The sequence below is a fragment of the Callithrix jacchus genome, chromosome 16 (assembly GCF_049354715.1).
Source record: "Callithrix jacchus isolate 240 chromosome 16, calJac240_pri, whole genome shotgun sequence".
Classification (NCBI taxonomy): domain Eukaryota; kingdom Metazoa; phylum Chordata; class Mammalia; order Primates; family Cebidae; genus Callithrix; species Callithrix jacchus.
Window position 1 is genome coordinate 77,218,397 of NC_133517.1, and position 26,809 is coordinate 77,245,205.

General features: G+C 38.4%; 1 protein-coding gene across 10 annotated transcripts in view; it reads right to left on the bottom strand.

The window, feature by feature from the left end:
* Positions 1-26,809, bottom strand: part of COL14A1 (collagen type XIV alpha 1 chain) — a 389,701-nt gene that overhangs the window by 192,406 nt on the left and 170,486 nt on the right. For all 10 annotated transcript variants that reach the window (XM_035277299.3, XM_035277297.3, XM_054246787.2 and 7 more), the window contains one exon: positions 22,379-22,465. In XM_035277299.3, the coding sequence (XP_035133190.3) occupies positions 22,379-22,465 (87 nt within the window). The remainder of the gene's footprint in view (positions 1-22,378; positions 22,466-26,809) is intronic.

Consider the following 26,809-nt stretch of genomic DNA (forward strand, 5'->3'; position numbering starts at 1 on the left):
GATGGCTAAGTCTCTATAACAACAGAGGAGGCTGCCTGATCTAGGGTAGGTCTGTGCTTCTTTAGGGGCAACTCGCCATTTCTATTCACACAAACCCAAGATACAGGAATATTCTCTAAGTGTTTCACAAATCCTTAACAATGTCGATATGGTTTGTCTATGTCCTCACTCAAATCTCATCTCAAATTGTAGCTCCCATAATTCCCATGTGTCATGGGAGGGACCTGGTTGGAGGTGATTAAATAATGGGGGCAGGTCTTTCCCATGCTGTTTTCATAATAGTGAGTAAGTCTCACAAGATCTGATGGTGTTATAAAGGGGAGCTCCCCTGTGCACACTCACTCTTGCCTGCTGCCATGTAAGACATGCCTGTGCTTCTCCTTTGTCTTTTGCCATGATTGTGAGCCTCCCCAGCCATGTGGAACTGTGAGTCCATTACCTCTTTCCTTTTTAAATTACTCAGTCTTGAGTATGTCTTTATTAGCAGCGTGAGAACAGACGAATACTTTTAGTACCTTCTGCAGCACTGCTTCATACTCTAGTTTGTGCTTCCATAGAATAGCTTAATTTAGCTCAATTTTCATATTAGGGCTAGAGATCAGAAGTGCATGTTGGGGGCAGGTTTGGGGGTGGGTTTCTTGTATTCTTTTTAACATCTTGCTGGCCCAGAAAAATCTTTGTTTTTTTTTTTTAACATATATAATGAAAGCCAAAATACAGAAGTGCTCATAAACAAGTCTAATACACTTTCACCTGAAAAAAAAAAAAAGTAGTTGAACTACTATGGTTGGCATAGGCAGTTTCATATATGTGTCTCTACACCTACCAGTCCACATTTTGCTGAAAGGATATTGATATTCTTCCAGATATAAATATTCATGGGATATCTACATGATTTTACCAGATGAGGAAAAAATGAATTTCCAATGAAATATTCCAATCTTCGTTATGGAAGCTAAATGGTACAACTCAATCCAAAGTTTATATCTTCATTTTCTGGCACCAGGTTCCCTTTCTTAGTCACCAAATACAGAGCCATCAGCTGGTGACTTTGTATTTGGGCATCAGCCTTACTATACCACACTTTTAAAAAGGCTTACCACAAAAAGTCACGATAAAAACTAATTTGTTTTTTGGATATAACCAGGGAAAATTGAAGTCTGGTTAAGCTTCAAGAACCCATTTTTCTCTGTTTTTATGGGAAAAGCTTACTCTTAAATGGAGAGTAGTTTTCTTTCTTTTCCAAAACTACTGGGGATATTATTTCACTTCTAAATTAATTGGGAATCATGCAGAAAGGATCTTAGAAAGGGAACCCTTTCTGCTTATTTAAAAGAGGTAATGAAATTGGTAGTTTCTGGTTTAAAAAATAATTTCCAATAGATATGTTCTGTTTATTTAGCTCATTCAAGTCAGAAATGACTTGGAAATATAAATTCTGTATAGCTTCTAGAAAAGATATAAAGCCAATTGACTATAAATCAAGAGATCATTTTAAAAAATGAGCCTACAAATTTTTAAGTTGGTCATCAAAAGACATCTCAAAGAAAATAAAAGCCTAAGTGTAGGTTATGGTGAAGTTCTTAGATTTTGGGGCAAGAGGGAGTTTGGGTGCTTATTATGCCACTAAAAATTACTAATTAAGTAACTAATTAAAAGAAGAGAGAAACAGTACTGCCTGGCATGCAGAAAACATTATCTAGAAAAATAATCTGAGTGTTTATGTCACATAATTTAAGCACCAGAAACCTTAAAAGCAAACTACAACTTGGCATATTTCACTTGAAATTAAGACTCATAGGAAGACACTTTTTTCAACAATTTCAAAAGTCAAAATCTATCACTGGTTTTGTATTCCAAACTATGATTTTTCTTGAAGATTAGTACGTATTCACTCGAGAACTGTGAAAACAATATTTTTTCTTGTGTCCTAAACCCTGTTTGTCAGCTCTAAGACATATATAAACACAATGAACCTAATGGCTATTTCCATCCTAACAGGTACAAGCACAGTATGTCCAACCCCAAGACGATGAAGTGTAAGTCAAATTCTCTATATAGTACATACAATGTTTGTTCCATCAACAGGTTTGCCTGTGCCAGGGGCAAATAGATGTTCATATTTCTTGGTACAAAGGGGTAGTTTGAAAGCTGCTGTGTTCAAGTTCAACAATCATATATTTAACCATAATTCCAGCTGTTATAGTAAATCTTTTTAAAGAAATGCATTCGAATCATTATCTTACTAAAAAGCAGATTCCAGATTCAAAACTGAAGACAATATTCCTCTCCACTGGAAAACACATTACCCATTTCACTATTCTTAAACAGAGAGACACCAATCAGAAAGAAAGTATTAAGTACCTTAAAATGGGTTAAAATCAAGTGGTAGAAAAGAAAACCAGACACACCTGGGAGCCCAGGTAAATGTGTAAAGCCCAGCAGCTAAACATAGTTTAAATCTATAGTATAAAGGAATGAGTGCATAAACTTTTATTGCAAGACAATATTCCAAATTAATTTGTCAAATGAAATAAATCTTTTTTGTCTGTAAGCCTGAATTTAAAATTAAAGCAGAGAGAGAGATGAAATGACCTCTTGAACTGTATTTTAATTCATCTCTTAACATGGGTCTTATCTAAAATGCAACTCTGAAAATACAGGTGGTGTTTTTAAAAATGCCTAAGGAGCTGAACTTAATTAAAGAAAGCGCTAAATAGATTGCCTGAATTACAAATATAATAACAGTTTGATGTCACAGATAGAATCAAAAAGAAAAATCGCACAAGTCCAGGAAAAATGATCCCCTTTCTCTTTTATATTTTCTGGAGTTTTGTGATGAGAAGACTTAAAAGAACTGCATGATTTTTTAAAATTCTGCATTTGAAAGTGACGTGCATGATTATATTAAATGTTAAGGCTAGGCATGGTGGCTCATGCCTGTAATCCCAGCACTTTAGGAGGCCGAGGTGGACAGATCACCTGAGGTCAGGACTTCAAGACCGGCCTGGCCAACATGGTGAAACTCCGTCTCTACAAAAATACAAAAATAAGCTGGACATGATGGTGGGTGCCTGTAATCCCAGCTATCAGGATGCTGAGGTGGGAGAATGCTTGAACCTGGGAGGCAGAGGTTGCAGTGAGCTGAGATTGCACCATTGCACTCCAGCCTGAGTGACAGAGCAAGACTCCATCTCAAAAAAGAAAAAACAAAAATGTTAAGTCCTTCACACTTATCTAGTGATTAAGTTCTCACAAAAACTCTCTGGAACAGGTACCACTATTATCATTCCCATTTGCAATCAAAAAGTATGGCACACAAGGGCTGTGTGATTTGCCCAGGGTGTCACACAGCGAAGAAGTAGCAAAGCTGGGATGTGAACCCAAGTAATGTGTCTCTATAACCTATGTTTTTAACCACAGGACTATACGCTGACTTCAGGAAGGCACTCTATGTTACATAAACTTAGAAAGCAAAGGGGAAAAGCTTGTAACATAAAGCAGTGTCTCTGCAGGGTTTGCCCCTACTGTGTCCACAGCCAATCTGTGCTGTTTGCAACATCTCCAATTATTTCTCCAGGATGTTTTTCCCTCCCAAATAAATGCACTTTCATATTGGAGCAGCCCATGTGAAAAGCATCCTTCTTCCAATAATTTTACACCAATGTTATTGTGTTACTGACATCACAAGAAACTCCAAACCCATGTTTATTCATTTGATGTTTTGCAACTAATTTCTTGGAGGACATTTATTCATTTTTTGAAAATCTATTTAGTGTTTATTATATAGCAAGCACTATTCTGAGCAACCAGAACACAGCAAAGCTCCCAACTTCTGGCAACTTAAATTCTTTTATTTTAACTCTTATACCACTCAGTGATTAAATTCTTAGTGAGAGGAACTAGACTATAATTAAGCAACATAGGTTCAGATGCAAAAAAGTGCTTTATAAAAGTAAACAAAATCATACAAAGAGTAACCATATGTGGGGGCAAGTGGTAATGTTACTGTAATGGCAATAGTATGAAATTACCAAATGAAAAATCTTTCTTTTAAAACGTATTATTGTTTTTGTTCTAATGGCATTCAAATTAAAGACCCAATTACGGTTCATAAACTGACGTGTTTACAATGCATTTTTAGATAAACATATTTATCAACATAGTTGGTGAAGACAGAAAAGAGGGTGGTGACAGAAGATAACTTTTTCTGCCAGGTAAACTCCTATTCATCCTTCAAAATCCAGGTTACACTTTACCAACTCCATGAATCTGTTCCCACTGTCCTCAGATGGGAGTCATTACCTGCCCCTCTTTACTGACTCTGGATTTGTACATTGCTTGTTGTGCCCACCACACTGGAGTATTATGATTGGCTTCCATTTCTATCTCCCTGACTAGACTGTGAACTCCTTGACTGGGGAGGGCTTTTGTAACTTGTCCTTTTAGCTGCTTTTTCTGGCTCATCTCTTGACTTATAGTATGTCTGTGTATGTAAACTAAATTGAATTGTGTTGTTAAAAAATAATTCCTCTGTTCACATAGTCCATACTGCCACCAGGATACCAGAGAAATGAGCCATGATGGCTCAATTTAATGTGTTCTCTCCTCCTGCTCTGCCATACTACTGAATTGGGAAAGTGGATTACAGTTATTTAGGAATCAGGGAGATTGTATCAAAGTTGCCTGTCTTTCTTGATATTTTCCTAATGCTTGAGGCTAAGCTGAATGAAAGGAGAGTGTGTAATATTTTTATTCAGCCTGTCTTAACCTCAGTCAGAAAACCTCACAATGATTTCACTGCAAGTGGTCTAGGATTCATTTAGGGGCTTTGAATTATTTTGTTCTATGCCACTAGCAAAATATCAGTCTCAGCCATTCATTAAAGAAGACATTTGAAGGAATACTATGGCCACAGAACAATTTTTCACTTAAGCCTCCTGTGAGGTTATATTCAAGTTTCCAAACCAAGTGCAAAAGAAAATCCCTAAGAATTAGGTACAGTAGATCACTTGGAAGCTCACTGTTACCATGTAGAGATTGGCTCCAGCCAGACTACTAAAGATATTTTTATAAAAAGAGTCAACATCATTTTACATTTGCCAAAAGCTCAATCGTTCTGAAAGGTTTTTCAATACATTGGCAAATTCTGACTTTCACAACATTCCTATGAGAAGCCATGTTGTCCCCATTTTTCAGAAAATGAAATTGAGAGCAGGGCATGGGGGCTCACAGCTCTAATAATCCCAGCACTTTGGGAGGCTGAGGTGTGCAGATCACCTGAGGTCAGGAGTTTAAGACCAGCTGGCCAACATGGTTAAACCCCATCTCTACTAAAAATACAAAAAATTAGCTGGGCGTGGGGGCAGACACCAGTAACCCCAGCTACTCGGGAGGCTGAGGCAGGAGAATTGCTTGAACCCAGGAGGCAGAGATCGCACCATTGCACTCCAGCCTGGGCAACAAGATGAGTTCGTGTCCATTGCAGGGACATGGATGAATCTGGAGAACATCATTCTCAGCAAACTGACACAAGAACAGAAAATGAAATACTGTATATTCTCACTCATAGGCAGGTGATGAAAAATGAGGACACATGGACACAGGGAAGGGAGTACTACACACTGGGGTCTATTGGGGGGAAAAGGGGAGGGACAGCGGGGGGCGGAGCAGGGGAGGGATAGCCTGGGGAGAAAAGCCAAATATGAGTGAAGGGGAGGAAGACAGCAAAGCACACTACCATGTGTATACCTATGCAACTATCTTCCATGTTCTGCAGATGTACCCCAAAACCTAAAATGCAATAAAAAAAAAAGAGTGAAACTCCATCTCAAAAGAAAAAAGAAAATGAAATTGAGGTTCAGAGAGGACAAGTGACCAACTTACTAGTTACCGGCAGAGCTAGGACTGGATGACAGGTATTTTTTTCTTCTTTTTCTCTTTTTAGAGACAGGGTCTCACTCTGTCACCCAGGCTGGAGTACAGTGGTACAATGCTAGCTCACTACAACCTCACGTTCGTGGGCTCAAATGATCCCGCGTCAGCCTCCTGAGTAGCTGGAACAATAGGTACACATCACATGCCCAGTTAATGTTTGTTTTAATTTTTGTAGAGATGGGATCTCACCATGTTGCCCTGGCTGGTCTTGAACTCCTGGGCTCAAGTAACCTGCAAACTTGGCCTCCCAAAGCACTGGGATTACAGATGTGATAATGTGCTACTGCCACTGCACCCAGCCATGACAGGTCTTCTAAATATTTGGTCCAGTATGCCTTTTCTGGCATATCACACTATCACTTCCATGGAAGTTGTCCTCACGGAATGCAACATAGTTGGTCACTGCCATAGGAGATAACATCAGAAACCATCCACAGAGGGGATGGAAAGCAAGGGGCTCATTTCACCTGTGTCTGGAATTTACATTAATCTGAGTGACATTAGTGTTCATTTAACCTAATAATGAGTGGAAATGTACCTTTTGAAACCTCTCTGACAGCTGCCTGCCCCATCTAAAACTTCCATGACTCACTTCTTTTATCCCTGTTTTATTTTTCTTCCTAGAATGTCTTACTTCCTAGAAATATATTTATACAGTGTATAAATATAATACAGTATATTTTGTATTATATTGTATTGTATAAATATAATATAATATATAAAATATAAATATTATACAGTGAGTGGTTAATTTCTTGTGCCAATTGACTAGGCTATGGGGTGCCGGCACATTTGACCAAACGTTACTCTGGATGTGTCTATGAGAGTATTTCTGGCTGATTTTGGTAAACTGAATAAAGCAGATTCCTCTCCCTAATGTGAGTGGGCCTCCAAGGGATTGCAGACCTGAAGAGAACAAAAATGCTGAGTAGGAGAGAAGCCTGCCTGACCGCCGTGAGCTTATACATTGTCTTTTCCTGCCTTGAGACTTTAAAACATTGGCACTTGGGTTTTAGCCTGCCAGTGTTTGGATTAGGATTTACACTATCGGCTTTCCTGGTTCTCAGGTTGGATTTGAACTGAAACTACATCATCACTTTCCTGGATCATCAGCTTTATGACTGCAGATCTTGGGATTTCTCAGCCTCCAGAATCACGTGAGCCAATTCCTTATATTAAATCAGTATCTCAAGCCAGGCATGGTGGCTTGTCAATCCCAGCACTTTGGGAGGCAGGGGTAGGCAGGTCACTTGAGGACAGGAGTTTGAGACCAGCCTGGCCAACATGGTGAAACCCCATCTCTACTAAAAAAATAGAAACACCTGCCAGGCATGGTAATGCACACCTGTGATTCCAGCTATTTGGAGTCTGAGGCACAAGGATTGCTTGAATATGGAAGGCAGAGGATGCAGTGAGCCGAGATCACACCACTGCACTCCAGCCTGGGTGACAGAGTGAGACTGTCTAAAATAAATAAATCTCTCAATCTCTGTCTCTCTCTCTAAAATAAATCTCTCGTTCTCTCTCTCTCACACATACACACCCTTCTCACACATACACTTTCCTTTGTTTCCTTTTTTATATTAATAATTATTAAAAGCCTACCATTCAGTGATAGCTTTCATCAGATGCTCTGCATACATGGTTTTCATCTAAGCCCAATATTAATCCTGTAAGGTAGATGTTCTTCCCATTTCATAGAGAAAGAAGGATAAAGTAACTGTATAGGTTAAATAACTTGCTCACCATCAAACACTGAGCAAGTGGAAAAGCTGGATTGAAATCAAACCCAGACTCACTCCAAAGCCTGAACCATTCAACTCCCATCACAGAAGAGAAGTGTTTCAGAGACAGGAAGGGAGGGAGGAAAGGAAGAAGGAAGAAAGAAAGGAAGGAAAATATGGACAAGTCTTGTAATCAAAGCCATACACATTTGTCCTATATTCAACCTGGGAGGAATAACACCACGAAAACTTGCAGGAATGTGAAGACCGGTGGTTGCACCACAGTCAAGAGAACATTTCAGCTGTCACTCAGAGCCCTACATCTTAAGAGTAACTAACAACCCTGTAAACACCACATGCATCACATTTCTCCTCTGCTCTAAATTGTAAGGGACTGGCAGAAGACACGACAGCTGTCTTCAAATATTTAAAGGGCTATCATACAGAAGAGGGATTAGGAGGATTCTATATGCCCAGGAGGAGTGCATAAAGTAACAGATTGCAACTCAATTACAGGCAGGCAGGATGTCCAAAGACATCCTTGAGAAATACTAAAATCGCTGTTAATGAAAGCAGATGTAGGACAACTCTTGAAGGAATGGCTGAGGAGCCCCTGCCATCCTTGTGATTAGCTGAACTGCAGGGCTCTCAAAGTGACCTACAGGTTAAGATTATGTCTTCCTTCCCCAGTTCTCCACTTGACCTGTCCATGTATATTTCCCACTTCCTCCCAATACAATTACTCTTCTCTTTTCCAACAACATTACTGTCTCAGAAGCTTTTGATTTGATTTTTATCCCCCCATCTCCTGTAATGTACCCTCTCCAGACTCTTCCTACCCTACCACAATGCAAGATACCTAAAACAGATTTTAATTCCTTTGAAAATATGTCATTCTTCTTATATATTTTTTAGATAAAGTTTGTTTAAGGCCAGGCACAGTGGCTCACACCTGTAATCCCAGCATTTTGGGAGGCCAAGGCAGGTGGATCACCTGAGCTCAGGAGTTTGAGACCACCCTGGGCAATATGGTGAAACCCTGTTCCTACTAAAATACAAAAAAACAGCTGGGCATGCTGGCACATGCCTGTAGTCCTAGCTATTTGGGAGGCTGAGGCATGAAAATCACTTGAGCCCCGGGTTTGGAGGTTGCAGTGAGCCAAGATTGCACCACTCTATTTTAGCTTGGGCTACACCGTGAGACTCCGTCTCAAAAATAAATAAATAAATAAATAAAATAAAGTTAACTTTAAAGTTTTATTGGCACAGTTGCCTGGTTATTTCCTGAGTGAATACTGACCCAGGAGAGGCTATTTTATCTGATCACCTCTATTTTGAAATGAAATTTGCTCAATTTCAGGAGTCAGTGTATTATATTCTCATTGATTTTCAGCTCTGTATGTAATACTACACGATCTGGCTGTATGTTTACTTTGGTCATTTAAGGTTATTTTCACAAAACACAACTCAATTATCCCGGTTACTCTAATTCAACCGATCCTGACATTTTGCAGTTTGTAAACCAAAAAACTTTTCAGTTTGACAATAGTCAGCCCTGCAGATATGGACAAGATATTCCACAGAAAATTCTTAGACAAGAAGGAAGCTACTAGTCAAACAAACCCAAGCATTCCTACGGGAGAGTCACTCTGCCAAAATCAACAGCAGTCCTCATAGCTGTAAGGTATCTGATTATTTTTAAAATGGTATGTTACAAGTTCTTTTAAGAATAAAGACATTTGAAAACTTATTTCAGACAGAGTTACTAATTCTTACCACTGGAGAATTCACAAGTTGAGAATAATAAACTTTGCTGGAGGCCAGAGTAAAAGTGTCAAAATTGTTCAAAGCTATCTCATCAAGGGCAGTGAGGGAGGAGCTAGAAGAAAACTGGAGGTCTAATGCTAGAATTTCATCCCATTGTCATCAGGAGTGCATAAGCATAACTTCTTGGGGGTTGGGGGAGGGAGTCCTTCTCTGTCTCCCAGGCTGGAGTGCAATGATGCAATGCAACCTCCGCCTCCCCAGTTCAAGCAATTCTCCTGCCTTAGCTTCCCAAGTAGCTGGGACTACAGGTTCAGGCCACCAAGCCTGGCTAACTTTTATATATATTTTTTTCATTCTATGTTTAAAAACTATATATTATGGAATGCTGAGAGAGCAGAAGTGAGGGGAGAAAGGGGCTAAAATTTGCAGGAAAACTTTTCTGTAATACATGTGTTGCATGAGATCAATGTTTCTCACCATTTTTAGCTAACACCCCCATAAGGAACCTTTAGATATTTTTCCTAATCACCTCTTCATGAAATTTCAAAACCACAGGTATCCCGTATAGCTATTTATGCATTGTATATTTATACTTAATACATAAAAGAATTAATATTTTTCATCTCTCACTCCTAAAATCAATTTTGCCCATTTAAGGATATCACTCCCATTGAGAGTGCATGTATTATATCATTTGTAAAATAAAAACTACTTTTTCTTGAAACCCAGAGCAACTAAAGGTATTATTTTAAAGGTGATCTTAATGGTCAAATTATACTCCATATGGTTGAAACTTTAATTTTTTAAAACTTCTTCCATTTTTTTCATGATGTGACAGAAACAAGTTCATTGTAATAGTGCACATTTGGGAGATAATCTAAAGAGAATCATACAATATTTTAAAGCTCCCCATAGTTGACTTAAATGTGTTTGCCTGATTTCATTCTCAATCCAGATATCTCAGTTAGGGCTAATCCCATCCTTGCAGCTCCTGGTGTAGCCAATTAGATTCTTGCAATTCCTTGTTCACTGCAGTTGGATCAGAGATGGGCACATGAATCAAGCTGGACCAATCAAAACTATTCTTGAGATGTTTTCTGAAACTAACATCAAAAAGGCTTCCATGGCACACCAGGCTGTGGCTCATGCCTACAATCCCAGCAGTTTGGGAGGCTGAGGCAGATGGATTACTTCAGGTCAGGAGTTTGAGATCAGCCTGGCCAACATGAGGAAAACTTGTTTCTACTAAAAATACAAAAATTAGCTGGGTGTGGTGGGGCCTGCCTGTAGTCCCAGCTACTCAGGAGGCTGAGGCGGGAGTCTGTTGAAGCAAGGGGGTGGAGGCTGCGGTGAACAGAGATCACACCACTGCACTCCAGCCTGGACAACAGGGCAAGACTCTGCCTAAAAAATGAAAGGCTTCCTACCGTATGGATTGGGGTTACTCACTATTATGTGATTCTGGAACCTGGAACTCTGGGGTCCTTCATTGCCACTGTAGCAATCCTACCTAGAAATAACACCATCCCAGAGGAAGGCAGAGCCAGGAGATGGAGAAGCAAGAGAGAGCAACGGATACTGGATTGAGACCCTAGGTCCAGCCCTGCTTCAATTACATGAGTCGTACAATTCTTTTCGTACTTAAACTAGTTTGAATGTGTTTCTACTGAAGCCAAAGATTCCGGACTAATATGCTGCCTAGAATTTTTCAGTAAAGGTGGATCATAAACTAAGGGGAGACAAACTCTAAAAAAAGAAAAGAAATGAATCCCACATAGATTCTGAGAACCAAAACGGTATTTCAATGAGCTCTAATGAGGACCAATAAATAAACGGTGGGAATCCCAAATTTTATAACATCAATTGCCTTCTTACATTTAAGTGAAAACATTTAAAATATGTTACAGACTAGTAGTAGTCCCAGTAGAGAGGAATCATGACTTATCTTTGTCGTCATGGTTTCATCTAAGTCAATTAATATCAATTTTTAAAAACAGAGGTTTATTTTATGCTCCAGAGAAATGAAGAACAAATAACTGTGCATGCACAGTGAGATCTCCATCATTTAGAAATGGAATCAACAAGGCCATTTCTTCCTATTTGGCTCTTTTCTTCCTATCTGTTCTCCTCTTATCTTTTGGAATTTTAGTGTCCTACAGGGTTTTTTTGTTTTTTGTTTTGTTTTGTTGTTGTTGTTGTTGTTGTTTTGAGATAGGGTCTTTCTCTGTCACCCAGGCTGGAGTGCAGTGGTGCAATCTCGGCTCACTGCAATCTCTGCCTCCCAGGTTCAAGTGATTCTGCTGCCTCAGCCTCCTGAGTAGCTGGGACTACAGGTGTGCTCCACCACACCCAGCTAATTTTGTATTTTTAGTAGAGACAACGTTTCACCATGTTAGCCAGGATGGTCTCAATCTCTTCATCTCATGATTTGCACCCCTCAGCCTCCCAAAGTGCTGGGATTACAAGCATAAGCCACTGTGCCTGGCCTGTCCCATAGTTTTACCAACATGATTATGGGTGTGGCTTTTTGTTTATGCTCCTCAGTACTATTTATCTTCACTTGGTCCCTTTTCTAATCTACCTATTTTCTTTGTCATGGTTTTACAGTCTTTTCATCTTGTTTCAAATATTTCTGACATTAGTAATCATATTGTTATTTATAATACAGTCTTTTTTTTGTTTTTTGAGACAAGGACTCTGTCACCCAAACTGGAGTTCAGTGGCACTATCTCAGCTCACTGCAACTTCCACCTCCCAGGTTCAAGAGATTCTCCTGCCTCAGCCTCTAGAGTAGCTGGGATTACAGATATGCACCATCACACCCAGCTAATTTTTGTGTTTTTAGCAGAGATGAGATTTTGCCATATTGGCCAGGCTGGACTCAAAGTCCTGGCCTGAAGTGATCTACCGCCCTGAGCCTCCCAAAGTCCTGGGATTACTGGCATGAATCACTGCACCTGGTCCTTATTATATACTCTTTATGTAATGATGCCATAACTAAAGTTCACAGAATTCTGAGACCACCACTTTTGTGTCTTCTAACTCTCATTTATGGCACATAGTTTACTTCTATGTTTTGAAATTGTGAGTTGTGAGCTCTCCTTTGGCATGGTTTTATCTGTGCCAATCTTTAGAATTTGAGCTGAGCACATGTGGCTCAAATGTGATTGTGTGTTTGCTTCTGCCAGGCATCCCACTGCTTTTACCTGCTGGAAGCCATTTTTATATTAATTTCTTGAATGGGCAGGCCCCAGAGCACATGGTGAATATAAATCTGAATACCTAATCTGTGTGGGGCTCAGGCTCAAGGTTATGCATTCTTAAGACTTTTCCCTCACTCAGGGCATAGACATATACAGAGAGGCTTCCTCAGAGCCCCCCTGCATAGATTAGGAACAATTTTCAAGTCAACCCTGGTGTTGTTGCTGGAACACCATGTTAAAGGTCGAGATAATAATAATTATAATAACAATGAGAATAAGGCAGAGTAAGTGAGAGCAAGAAAAGGAAAGGGAGGAGGAGAAAACTGGGAAGAAGAAGAAGAAGAAACACTAATAGAGCATACTCTATGATCCAGGCATCCTTCAAACCCTTTCATGCATAAATTCGAGCCTACACTTAACCCCCCTGTCCTGTTAAGACTGACTGAACCCAATTCTTTCCCCTTTAATCCAGGAGTGGAGTCAGATTCTTGCCAGCATTAACCTACAAGACCCACCTATTACCCTGTACTTTAGCTACCTTCTGACGACTACCTAATGGAAATTAAAACCCTAACAGTCCCATTTTTACCAAGCTAAAATCACAGTCCTGGGTTTGGCAGATCTACAGCCCATAAGAGCTAGTGGAAAGGTGATAAAATTTCAAATCAGTCTCTTGACTGTGAGCCAAGAACCATAAAAGTATTAATGGGAGGTGAGAGATCCCAGTAAGTGAAAATATGCTTTGAAAATAACCATGTGCCCAGTCTACACTGGATCATAATGACTGCATAATTTAGAACTGGCTCTTCTCCAAGAGAAGGCACTGAGCACATGTGTTGAGCTCCCGCTAGACTATGTAAGCTCCATGAGGGTAGAATTCTGCCTCCCGTGCTCGCCACTTAATCCCCAAAACCTAATTCAGTGCTTGACACTAGGGGACAATTAGCAGTTCTTCCATGCATTTATTATTAAATCAATAATATAAACCACTGGCCCATGATGGTCTTAGCTCTTGCAAAATATAAATGCTATTATTAATAGCAAATACCATACTACTTATATATGTATTTAAACTCTTTTATGCATGTAGTAAGTGCTATATATAAAATATGTGGCACTTACTATGTTCTAGGCATTTTACACATTTTAACTCAATCCTCACAACTAACTCTTGACAGTTCTCATGTTTCAAGTAAAAAAATCAAATATGGGAGTATAAGAGATAGAAATGTTCAAAGGTAGGAGTAGGGGTGTGTGTGTGTGTGTGTGTGTGTGTGTGTGTGTGTGTATGTATTATGAGCACAGCCTATGAAATTATTAGAAATAGCAGTTGTCCTCAGAAAAGCAATTCATTACTGGGTTTAGTGAAGAATTGTGTGCCAAAATATTCAACAATTTTAAACCTTCTAAGACAAAGATGAGCGAACTTTTTCTGAAAAGAGCAAAACGGCAAATATTTTAGGCTTTGCAGGCCATATACTCTCTGTTGCAAATACTCAACTCTGATATTGTGGGAAGGCAGCCATATACCATATGTAAAGGAATGTGTATAGCTGTGTTCCAACAAAATCTTATTTTAAAAAACAGAAGACTGAATTTTGCCCATGGGCCATAGTTTGCTGGAAAGAATATTTTAAGCTCATCTCGTTTTTCCCTCCAGAAAATGAGAGCACTGAGATTTACCCCTAATCTAACAATAGAGACTACATTATTTTTAAAAATCCATTAAAAACAAAACAAAGAGGGTCGGTGATCTTAATTTTAAAAATCACTGAAAAAGAAGGAAAAAAAGAGAAACCCTATGCTGTTTTTCCTATCTTTCTCTTAATCATTTCCAATCAGATTCTACATTCTTGTGCAAAACTCCAAAAATGATTAAAGAAAGCTGTTTGGACAACAATGGAGAAACTGCCATTAATGCAAATGTGCCAATATTGTGCTCAAAGGCAAATACCACTTTTGTTTGTCAGTTCATTTTGGATTATTAAAGAAACATGTACAGCAGATTGGAAACAAGTAACTAACTGCACAGCCACTTCTGTTAAGGATCTTAGCTCTGTGTATTTAACTAAAATTGTAAAATATGTGTAATATGTCTGATTGTATCTGAGCCACTATCAATGTAGACTCTTATATAAGAAAATTGCAGATTTCGGGGGAAACAAAAAACAGCACAGTTCAATGTGCATCATGGGAGTACCATGTCTTGGAGGAGGGGCTTATGCTAAGGGTTGCATTAATGACCTGGTTGGGGTGGAGGGGGGCACCTTTTGTCTCCAGTTGGCCACACTAATGCATCCCCCTCCACCTTCTAGGAGCCAAAACTCTGTCCTGAATTGTTACCATTGTTCACAACTTACTTCTTAAGACAAATCTCCCACATAACCAGCGTTCTCACAAAGTCCTCATTGCCCTGGCACACACCTCCTAGAAACCCTCACCTGAAAGAGGAAGCCATCCATTTTCCACAAACCTCCTGAAAGTTCTTGCCCTACCACAAGCCCTCATCACTACCATAAACCCTTTGAGACAGCGCCTGCCTGAAAGTGGTCTCAGGAAGAAATCCTCATAAACATATGTTCAAACATATCTTCAGTGAGGAAGGAAATAGACTGCCTATGAATCTTCCTTCCCCAAATGTGTATTAGCATTTATTAGAACATGTGCCAACAGTAGCCTCACTCTTCCACTGTCTACTTCTTGGTTTTAATTCATTGCACTCAATCCCTCAATCCTAGGTTTTGGAAGGGAAAGAGGAAAGTGCATTAGGGGAAAGAATAGAGCAGTTAAGACACTTTAGGAATACATAGCTATAGCTAATAAATTCTGGAGCTAAACTCTAATCCACACACGCCTCCATAGGCACCATTTTCTAAGCGTTGAGTGGGGGGGGAAAAAAAAAGAAGCCAATCCAAACCCAGAAACTTCCTTGTAAAATTCTCCCTTAAAAATATTAACAAACCTGTTTTTACAAAAAGAAACACACAAAAGATAAGACGGAAACTAACACATTTGATTATATAGAAGGGGCGAGTAAAGCTGGAAGGAAAGAATAGCAGAAATTCGTTGGCAGGTAAAAAAAATCCTTTTCAGTGTAATCCTTTTGTAGACTTTTCAACTTCAGGAAATGTGCCAATGTTTTACATACTCACAGATTAGCCTAACTGTATTAAAATAAATGACAAAACCACAGTGAATAGGGAAGAAAAGAACTAATCCAAGATCCTTTTGAACACAGATATGATATAACCTAGACTAAAAGCAAACATTAAACAAACCAATAGATTTGTTTGTTTTTTTTTGCTGTGTGTACAGATTGGCAGTTCTAAAACGATTTCTATGATTGACCATATGAGTAGATATATTTAGAATACTGGGATCCATATTTCTCTCTTTCTTGAAAGAGGAGCTATAAATATTAAAAGAAGCAGGGCTAGAATAAAGCCCGTGGTATGGGCAAAAGATAGACATTAAGATACAGCAAAACAGATAGATAGATAGATAATAGAAAGATAGATGATAGATGCATGATAGATGACAGATAGATGATTGATAGATGATAGAGTGATAGGTAAATGATAGATAGATGATTGATAGAGAGCAAGAGAATGAGAGAGTGAGAGACAGACAGAAATAATGGTGTGACACTCCAGAAGCAATAGGCATATCTAGTACCCACATTTTGGTTTCAAAATACTATTCTTCACAAAAAGAAACCAGGACTCCCGGAAGAAATGGTTTGTTTGGGGGCCAGACAGAAAAAATACAAGAGCTCAGAATGTAAAGTTTGTGCCAGAAAGTAAGAAATAACTTAAAGAAAGATGGGGACATATTTAAAAGACATAAGAGACAGCTTGAAATAGCTCCCACCTAGCAAATCTGGAACAATTTGAGCATCGAAATAAATAATGATAATAATGGATTATAGTCCATCAAATAAACTAAGACTCTACCAGTCCATACTCATACAAAAAGAAAAACAAATGTGGAAGAAGGAAAAAACCTTCTTCACAGTAGAATGCCAAATAATAAATGTAGAATAAACAATGAAATTAGAAAAATTATCATTTGAGAAAACATTATAATAGTTACTGACTCAGGCAAGAATCAGTAGACGCTAAAACAAGTAGGTAAATTTCCATGAGAAACAGAATATGTACATGTCTCAAAATACCTCATCATAAGCTACTTACTTATTGCAAGGGAAAATATGTATCTGGCAGATTTCACCTTAACCAGAAATTTATCAATCAAGACATTAAACTGTAATGGTCATGCCTGGACTGGGAGACAGGACCTTAGTGCATTCAAGGTGGGAAGTTGGACTTGACAGTTGTTATGTAAAGGAGGCACCTCACAGGGCCATATCCTTACAAAATGTTGGACTAGAAAAATAACTGCTTTCCAGAAAGGGAGATGACAAGGAAAGTGTTTATAATGGCCTAAGCTCTATGTGTGAGAAGACTGTCTCTCCTATGAATTTGTAACCATGGACAAGCTCTGAGTATCTTAAGATAAGAAATCAACATAAAATGTTTCCAGGTTAATGGCAACCAAAAGGCACCATTCTGAAGGAATATACCCTTAAGCCATGCTGTGAAGAATTTCCACACAAGTCCACAAGCCAAAGTGGCAGGTCATACAAAGAAACCAGCCCATGAATGAAAGTCAGTATAAACAAGTAACAAGAATTTAACCCTAGCCAGGTGCAGTGGCTCACGCCTGTAATTCCAGCACTTTGGGAGATGGAGGCAGGCAGATCACCTGAGGTCAGGAATTCAAGACCAGCCTGGCCAACATGGTGAAACCTCTTGTCTACTAAAAATACAAAACTTAGCCAGGCATGATGGCAGGGGCCTATAATCCCAGCTACTAGGAAGGCTGAGGCAGGACAATTGTTAGAACTCAGGAGGCAGAGGTTGCAGTGAGTCAAGATTACACCACTGCACTCTGGTTTGGGCAACAGAGGGAGATTCCTTAAAAAAAAAAAAAGAAAGAAAGAAAAGTAAAAGAATATAATTTTAAAATAATTTAATCATAGAATTATTGAATTCAGAATATAAAATAATCATGATTAAAATATCAGAATAATTAAAAAGTTAAAAAGGAACCAAGCACTATACAAAATTCCTAGCAATGTTGAAAAAGAAGCCAATATGTTTTCTAGGAATAAAAGATTTCCTTGGCCGGGTGCAGCGGCTCAAGCCTGTAAGGCCAGCACTTATGGAGGCCGAGGCCGGTGGATCATGAGGTCAAGAGATCGAGACCATCCTGACCAACATGGTGAAATCCCGTCTCTACTAAAAATATAAAAATTAGCTAGGTGTGGTGGCATGCGCCTGTAATCCCAGCTACTAGGGAGGCTGAGGCAGGAGAATTGCTTGAACCCGGAAGGTGGAGGTTGAAGTGAGCCAAGATTGTGCCTGCACTCCAGCCTGGAGCCTGGTGACAGAGTAAGACTCTGTCTCAAAAAAAAAAAAAAAAAAAAAAAAAATTTCCTCATTGAAAAGAACAGTCTAAAGAGTAGATTAGAAAGGGAAGAGATTTAGTGTCCTAAAAACCAGATATAAGGAACCCAAAATATCATTTATAAAATCACACAGGTAGAAAATATTAGTATTAAAAGACATAGATTGTCCAAAGAAACTGTCATAAATCTAATTGAGAGAAAGAATATGAATATAAATTATTGAGAAAAAAATAATATTTTAAAGAGTTAAACATTAAGAATGTTCTAATCCTGGTGAAAGGTATAAATCTGGATTCTGGGCTGGGCACGGTGGCTCACGCCTGTTATCCCAGCACTTTGGGAGGCTGAGGCAGGTGGATCACAAGGTCAGGAATTCAAGATCAGCCTGGTCAAGATGGTAAAACCATCTCTACTAAAAATACAAAAGTTAGCTGGATGTGGTGGTGGGCACCTGTAATCCCAACTACTTGAGAGGTTGAGGCTGAGAATTGTTTGAACCTGGGAGGTGGAGTTTACAGTGAGCTGAGATTGTGCCACTGCACTCCAGCCCGGGAGACAGAGCAAGACTCTGTCTCAACGGTAAGTAAGTAAGTAAATAAATAAATCTGGATTCTGAAAACACAAAGAAATCTACATCTGGGCTGACGATAGTGAAGCAGCATAACCCCAGAGACAAAAGACAGTAAGCTTGAAACCCATCCAGACAGAAAAGAAAGGACACCTACAAAGGAACAATCCTTAGACTGAAAACACACGTCAATGAAGCCACAGGAACCAGAAGATAGTAAAATGTCTTTGAAATGACTGGAGACAACTCTCAACCTGGTACCCAACCAATATCTCAATAGTGACTGCAGAATGAAGATATTTTTCATGAATAAAGATAAGTTTACCACCACAGATCTTCTGTGAAGGAAAATGGATACATAGAGAAAGTCTGAGATGCAAGATGAAATGGTGAGCAAAACAACTTCATGGGCAAATCTGGACAAAAACTGATTGTCAAGAACATCTACAATAAATATATTAAATAATATCTGTGTGAGGCCAAAAAAATAAGTTAATGTATTTGTCAAGAACAATGCGTAAGATGGGAGATGAATAGCTGAGTTTAAAGCATTATTGCATTCTATATTCTGTATTACAGGGAAATAGTAAAGACACTGATTAGTATTAGACTATGTTAGCTTTTCTAGGTCAGTAAGGGATAAAATGGATTTACAAAAAAAAAGAAACTTGGTCGATTTTAAGTAAGGTGTAAAGCGGGGAAAAAGATAAAAAAAATGTAGGGAAATAGCACAAAATAAATAGTAGTAAGTCCAAAATTACCAGTAACATCAACAAATTTAAGTAAACTAAAGCTATCAAGTAACATACAATGACTGTAAGAGAATTTTTTAAATGCAAATTAATCTTCTCTACAAATTAGTCACTTTGAACTTGAAACACAAATATAGTGAAAGTTAAAGAATAGAGAATCAATGCAGTAGGTAAGTACTAAATAAAATAAATGTGGCACAGGTATATTAATATCAGATAAAATAGTCCTTGAGGTAAATATTGAATTACTAAGACTAAAAAGAACCATTATGTAATATGAAAAAGAAAAATTGACCAAAAAAATATAACTCTTATTTTGTATATATCTAGCCTTTAAGTATTTAAAGCAAAATTTTCAGAGTTACAAACAGAAATGGACAAATATCATCCAGGGAAATTAAAATGCACATTTTTCTCAAGGACACATGGAATACTTTTAAAAACTGACCACATTTAAGTAATAAAAATGCCTCAACCAATTTCAAAGAATATTTCTACATACCCCATTCTCTACCCACAATGCAATAATTAGACATGAATAACAAATAAATACCTTCTTTTAAAATCTCCAGATGTTTACAAATTAATAGCATATTTCTAAGTAACTCATGGATCAAAGAAGAAAATCTAGTGAAATTTAGACAATAGCATAAACTAGAGTATAACAATACCACGTATCAAAATCTATGTGAGACAGCTCAAGCAGTACTTGGATATCTTAAGGTGCATATACTAATTAAAAATTAATAGATTAATGCTCAATTCAGGATGTTAGAAAAAAAGAAAATACAATGAAGGAAGGATTAGATATAAAAACATAAAAACGATATTGAGAGGAGCTATAAAATTATATATACACAGCAAGTGAATAACTCGATTCCAAGGAATATACTCTAGAAAAATTCTACCACAAGTACAGAAGAAGACATAAGCAAAGATATTTACAACAAATTAATTATAGCAAAATACTGGAGGGGTTAAATACATTGGAATATATTTATCCAGTGGCATTCTATTCTACACAGCAAAGAAAATGAATAATTTGGCTCTACATAAATCAACATAAATAACTCAAAAAAGTTTAACATTAGAATTAAAAAGTTGCAAAGGTATACATCCATTATAACAAAATGCATATAAAATTTGAATTTTGTATAATTAATATGTTTTAAGCTTGCAGATATATATGAAGTAAAATGATAAAGACACAGAGTGGAATGATAAAAACTGACTTCAGGGTAGCGGCAGCCTCCTACAAGAGAGAAAGGAAATCTATAGGGATAAATATTGAGTTTTCACTGTATGGTAATAGGTTTATTTTCTTAAGCTGGACAAACATGTTTATGATACTATTTTTACACATTTTTATATCTAATACATTTAATAAGTTTTAATAAGTATAAATATAAACCTGCAAGTCATTAGAAGAGAAACAGGAAAATATTTTTACATATTAATGTTAGAAAACCAAGAAATGCATCAAAATTCAGAGTAAAACATTTGTCATAATTTTTTAATTGTATTCAAAAATTCTCAAACAAACGAATAAAGTTGCAAGGCAAATCATACACCAGGAGAAAATATTTGCAAAAATACAACAATATGTAGAAAAGGGTTTTATACTCAAAATATTTAGAAAGTTTTTATACATTCATTAAAGAAATAAAGACAACACAAAAAATGAACAGGAAAAATTACAAATGATTACTAAAGAGATGAAAAAATGTGTAACTTCACTAGTAATCAAAAAGGTGCAAATTAAGCAAATGAGATATAATTGGGAAATTTTTCCAATATTAAGGATTTCAAATGTTGAAAAGAACATATGAAATAATCCCTGTTATATATTTTTGGCAGAAGTACAAATTACTGAAAAACAATTTAAGCCAATATTGATAGAGCCTGCCATCTATCAATCGGCAGTATGAAATTTGCTTATCCTTTAACCTTGCAGTTCCAGTGAGAAATATACTGTTGCAGCATGTTTGTGACAGTGAAAATTAGAAAACATTAAATGCCCAACAAAAGGGGAATAATCGACTGGGCACAGTGGCTCACTCCTTTAATCCCACCGCTTTGGGAGATCCAGGAGGGCTGATCACCTGAGACCAGGAGTTTGAGACCAGCCTGGACAACATGGTGAAACCCTGTCTTTACTAAAAATACAAAAATTAGCTGGGCATGGTGGCACATGCCTGTAATCCTAGCTACTCAGGAAGCTGAGGCCGGAGAATCATCTGAACCTGGGAGGTGGAGGTTGCAGTGAGCCAAGATCATGCCACTGCACTCCAACCTGGGTAACAAAGCAAGACCCCATCCCAAAAAAGGGGAGGGGTAGGAGGGCAGGAAGGGGGAATAATCAATAAATTGTAATTGTCTAGCCCATAGAATACTCTCTGGCTATTAAAAAGAATGAGGTAGACTAATAATAATACCTAACATTATTCAATGTCAGGCAACGTTCTAAGTATTTTACATATATCAACACATTTTGTCCCAAAGAACTCTATAATGTCAATCTCATTCTCCACATTTTGCAGATAAGGAAATAGAGGCATAGACATTTAGACAACTAGTATAGGATCACTCAAAGTGGCAAAGGCAGGCTTTGAATTTAGGCAGGCAAGTGGGAGAGCCCATGCAAGTTATACTGGGTGACGTTGCTTCCTATATGAATTGACATGGAAAGGCTGCCAAGCGAGAAGGTATGCACGTAATGAGAAATATGACAGGCTGTACATATATGCACATTCCAAGAAAGATGCCTGAAAAGTCACATGCCAAAGGGTCGAGGGTCATCTTGTATGGGAAAGGAAGGAAGAGTACAAAGAGGCCACAGGCGATCTTCATTTAGACCTGTACTTCTCAGACGGTACCAGCAACCACATATGTGAGTATTGCCTGTGTAGTTAAAACAACCCAACACCCAACACGAGTTAATCAAAATCATCTCTGACCTTCCGGTGAAGATGGTTTACTCCCATTTCCTCTGTCCACAACTTTGACTCTGGGCTTTGGTTCCTTTCTTTTTTCTAAATCTTTAACTGGAAGAAAAGTAGAGATACAACACCATGTTTTATTAAAGTCTAAAAGAAAATATTCAATGAGTTTTACTAAAACCCTTGCAAGCCCTGAAAAGTATTTATAGAAATGAGCTCCATGGTACAAACTTATCCTCAAATATTAGAAGTGCTGTTGTTTTTCAACCTTGTCATGAGAAGACACAAAAACACTTAAGGAATTACTTTGGCTGAGTATGCACTATGCACAGATGTGTCAACATATATTTAATCCTTCATAACTGCTTTAAAATCAGCATAATTATCCCTAGCTTATACATGACGAATGAATAACCAGGAAACTAAAATCTATCTCATAAAATCAGTTCAGTGCTGGTACGGGGTTAAAGCCGTATCTTCAAGTCTCTGGACTTAGCCTATGAACTTGGTTCCCATTCTAGGAAGATCTTAACCATGAATAGCCTCATTTGGAATTGCTCCATCTGTATATAAATAAAAAAGTGAAGATCCTTATAATATTCCTTTTCAAACATAAAAAGTTTCTCTATTAATAAATGGTGGTTTTTCTTTATGGATTTAATTAGAAAATATTAAGGAACCAAAAATGTCTTTTGGCCTTTTAATAAATTCATATCAACCTATACTATTAGCTTAACTTTCCATTGCATTCTCTCCTTAAAACTGCACAGCTGCTTTTCTGCCAAATCGCACCTTAGGCTGTTTGAAGCAGTCAAGACCCTGCCAAATGGCAATGGTTCTTGCACAAATAAAACACCCTGTGAAAATGCAGAAGTGAGCCAAGGTATTTTGTTCAATTGCTACCTTCACTTCATGGAAATCAGCAGACGTACTGGAGGGTAAGCTACATAGGGGAAGCAATGATTTCCCCTGAACCACCCTTGCTGCCTTCTCCGGGATATTGTTCCATTCATCCTGTCTTTATCATATCCTCCACCTCTTTCTTTCCACTGTCTTTCATCCCTTTGGATGATGGTTTGAGAGTTGTCTTTGGCCAAGGTCATGCCACTCTAATTCTATTATTCCTTGTCTTAGAAACTTCCTTGGCTTTCTGCTACCCAGAGATTAAATTCCAAGACTTAAAAAACAATTTTAAAACATTTTAAAAATAAAAATGTAAGATGCCTTGATCCTGATATGTATAAGTTTTTATAATAATTTTTAAAACCTCATTCACTGACTTCTTTATAAGCATCGGCACTTCGGAGTATCCCCCCCCCCACCCCATACAAACACCACTTTCTTTTCCTTCTCAGTTTTTACAATGGCTTTATCCTGGTTTTCTCCTTTCACCTACTCCTGTTCATTCTCATTCTTTGGGCCCTTTCTCTACTACTATTCATGAAACATGATTATATACTAAGATTGCTTTGTGTCTCTGTACAACCCACCAGCACTTTGGCACCCTACAATTTATTTTATTTTATTTATTTATTTTTATTTATTATTTTTTTTTGAGACGGAGTTTCGCTCTTGTTACCCAGGCCGGAGTGCAATGGTGCGATCTCGGCTCACCGCAACCTCCGCCTCCTGGGTTCAAGCAATTCTCCTGCCTCAGCCTCCTGAGTAGCTGGGACTACAGGCGCGCGCCACCATGCCCAGCTAAATTTTGCATTTTCAGTAGAGACGGGGTTTCACCATGTTGACCAGGATGGTCTCGATCTCTTGACCTCGTGATCCACCCACCTCAGCCTCCCAAAGTGCTGGGGTTATAGGCGTGAGCCACCGCGCCCAGCCACCACCCTACAATTTAAATTCTCACCCTTTCATCGATAATTTTCAAATCTGTATCTTCAACCCCACCCACACATGGGCTGTCACTCCAAATTACTTGCATTTTCCAAAAGAGAATATGTCTGCAACTTTATAGGAGAAAGATTGTACTGAATGGTGCTGGAGGTAGGAATGGCTCTAGGAAAATCTAATAATAAATTCAGAGTTAGAGACTTGGAGAAACTTCCTTGTGGAGCCAGACTTTCAAAGAAAGGCAGGGAGTTTCCAAAATAGAATGTGGTGAATTCTTATAATTTTATGTTGCTTAATCCAGATATCTATTGGAAAAAATTTCCAAAATAGAATGTGGTGAATTCTTATAATTTTATGTTGCTTCAGCATCCATTTTAAATATAAGCTAGACTTACTCTTACTAGAAACGTGCTCAGTCACATTTGACAGAGTTTCCAGTCCTATAACATATCCTAAAGCGTTAGTTCCTAAATATGGTTAATCCAGGTATCTGCCTTATATAACTGCTCCCTGCCCAGCTTTCCAGTGAAGTTTCTGCCAGTCTCAACTCGGGAGTTACTCTTATTATTCATTATTCTCTCCTAGATCGATTTCTACCTTCTACTTCCCTATGGGAGAGCTGCACACAGCCCACTTGACTGGCCCCCCTGACCCTCATTCTCTGCATGGACTATGCAGATCTCAGTCATAGTGTGACCTCCCGGAACTCATGCCTGCTTGCTTTAAATCCCCCAATTAAACCGTCCTCAGAGAAACCTGGGGATAATGCCCTGGACCCAAATAAAGACCTCTGGCTTATGGATGCCACCACTTCATGTGCTCCCTGACCTCCATGGGTGTGGCCTCCAAGCATACCATGTAACTCCCAGGACTTATAAATAATAAAACCTTTATTTCCATCTCATTTCTCTCTTAATCATTGAAGAGGTGACCTCCATATTTAAAGGTCCTAAATTAAAACACAGAGTTATAAAGGCAGTCTATAAATAAACAAGAAAAAAAACAGACATTTTGGAAGCTGATCCACTACATCACATATAAGATGTAACATATACATCAACCAAGGTGCGAAATCAGTTGGAAAACAGATTGTGACAAGCAAAAGGTATTTCTTTCAACAACAACAGCTACCATGCTCTACTGTGTGGTGAAGTCAGCTCATCTGTACGGTAACAGGCACATGTTACCACCCTCATTCGCAGGTGAAGAAACTGAGGCTGGAAGTGGTTGAATTGCTTGTGGCAAGTTTGGAATCATAATACCTGTTAGATCAGACATGTCTTTCTGTCTTAGAAATTCAAAGATCATTTTTTTTTTTTTGAGACAGAGTTTTCGCTTGTTACCCAGGCTGGAGTGCAATGGCGCAATCTCGGCTCACTGCAACCTCCGCCTCCTGGGTTCAGGCAATTCTCCTGCCTCAGCCTCCCAAGTAGCTGGGATTACAGGCACACGCCACCATGCCCAGCTAATTTTTTGGATTTTTAGTAGAGACGGGGTTTCACCATATTGACCAGGATGGTCTCGATCTCTTGACCTCGTGATCCACCCGCCTCGGCCTCCCAAAGTGCTGGGATTACAGGCTTGAGCCACTGCGCCCGGCCCATTTTTTTTTTTTTTTTTAAGACCAAGTGTTTCACTTTTGTTCAAGCTGGAGTGCAACAGCACTCTCAGCTCACTGCAACCTCCACCTCCCAGGTTCAAGCAATTCTTTTGCCTCAGCCTCCCCTGTAGCTGGGATTACAGGCACATGCCACCAAGCTTGGCTAATTTTTTGTATTTTTTAGTAGAAATGGCTTTTCACCATGTTAGCCAGGCTGGTCTTGAACTCCTGACCTGAGGTGATCCGCCCGCCTCAGTCTCCCAAAGTGCTGGGATTACAGGTGTGAGCCTTCTCACCCGGCCCAAAGATCATTTCTTATGTTTTACTGTGTATCAAAATACGAACTCATAAAGAATCTGAATCCCTGCACTAAATGCGAACCTATAGCCACAAGGCTTTATCTTGATCACCACTTTCCTAGATCTAACCACGAAAGTTTTCTAGGAAGGGGAGACTAGGCTTTAGCTCCATCTCACAGACAGCAAGAATGTAACTGAAATGCAAAAGGGAAAAGAAAGCTATCCAAGCAATTTTCATTTTATTCTTACAAACTGCTATTTGAGCAGAACAAATCCCTCTATACTGCCAATAAAAATAACACAGCTAAAAACACTTACGCATGTGTATCATTTATCTAAGCTAACCCGTTTTACTGTTTCTCTACAGTTATCTTAGCAGAGAGTTAAGATGGAAACAAATGAATTTCCTTTTAAGTGCTTTGAATAAGTAGCCTGGGAAAGATTTATAAGGCTCTCTGTGTTTCTTCCACTGTTCAGTCAGTGGAATATTTGAAATAATCAATTGCAAAACCTCAGACTAGAAGAAGATAAATCATTTCTTCTTATCCCTTTTACTGCTTCTCACAAACTTTAAGTGAAGTTATTTCAGCTACTTGCATAGGAATGTTGGAGGCCAGAAACTATAGTGCCAGTAAAATGAGACAGAAGGCTGATTCATACCAAAAAATAATATAAAAACCTTTTCCAGAGCTCCCGGACAATGTG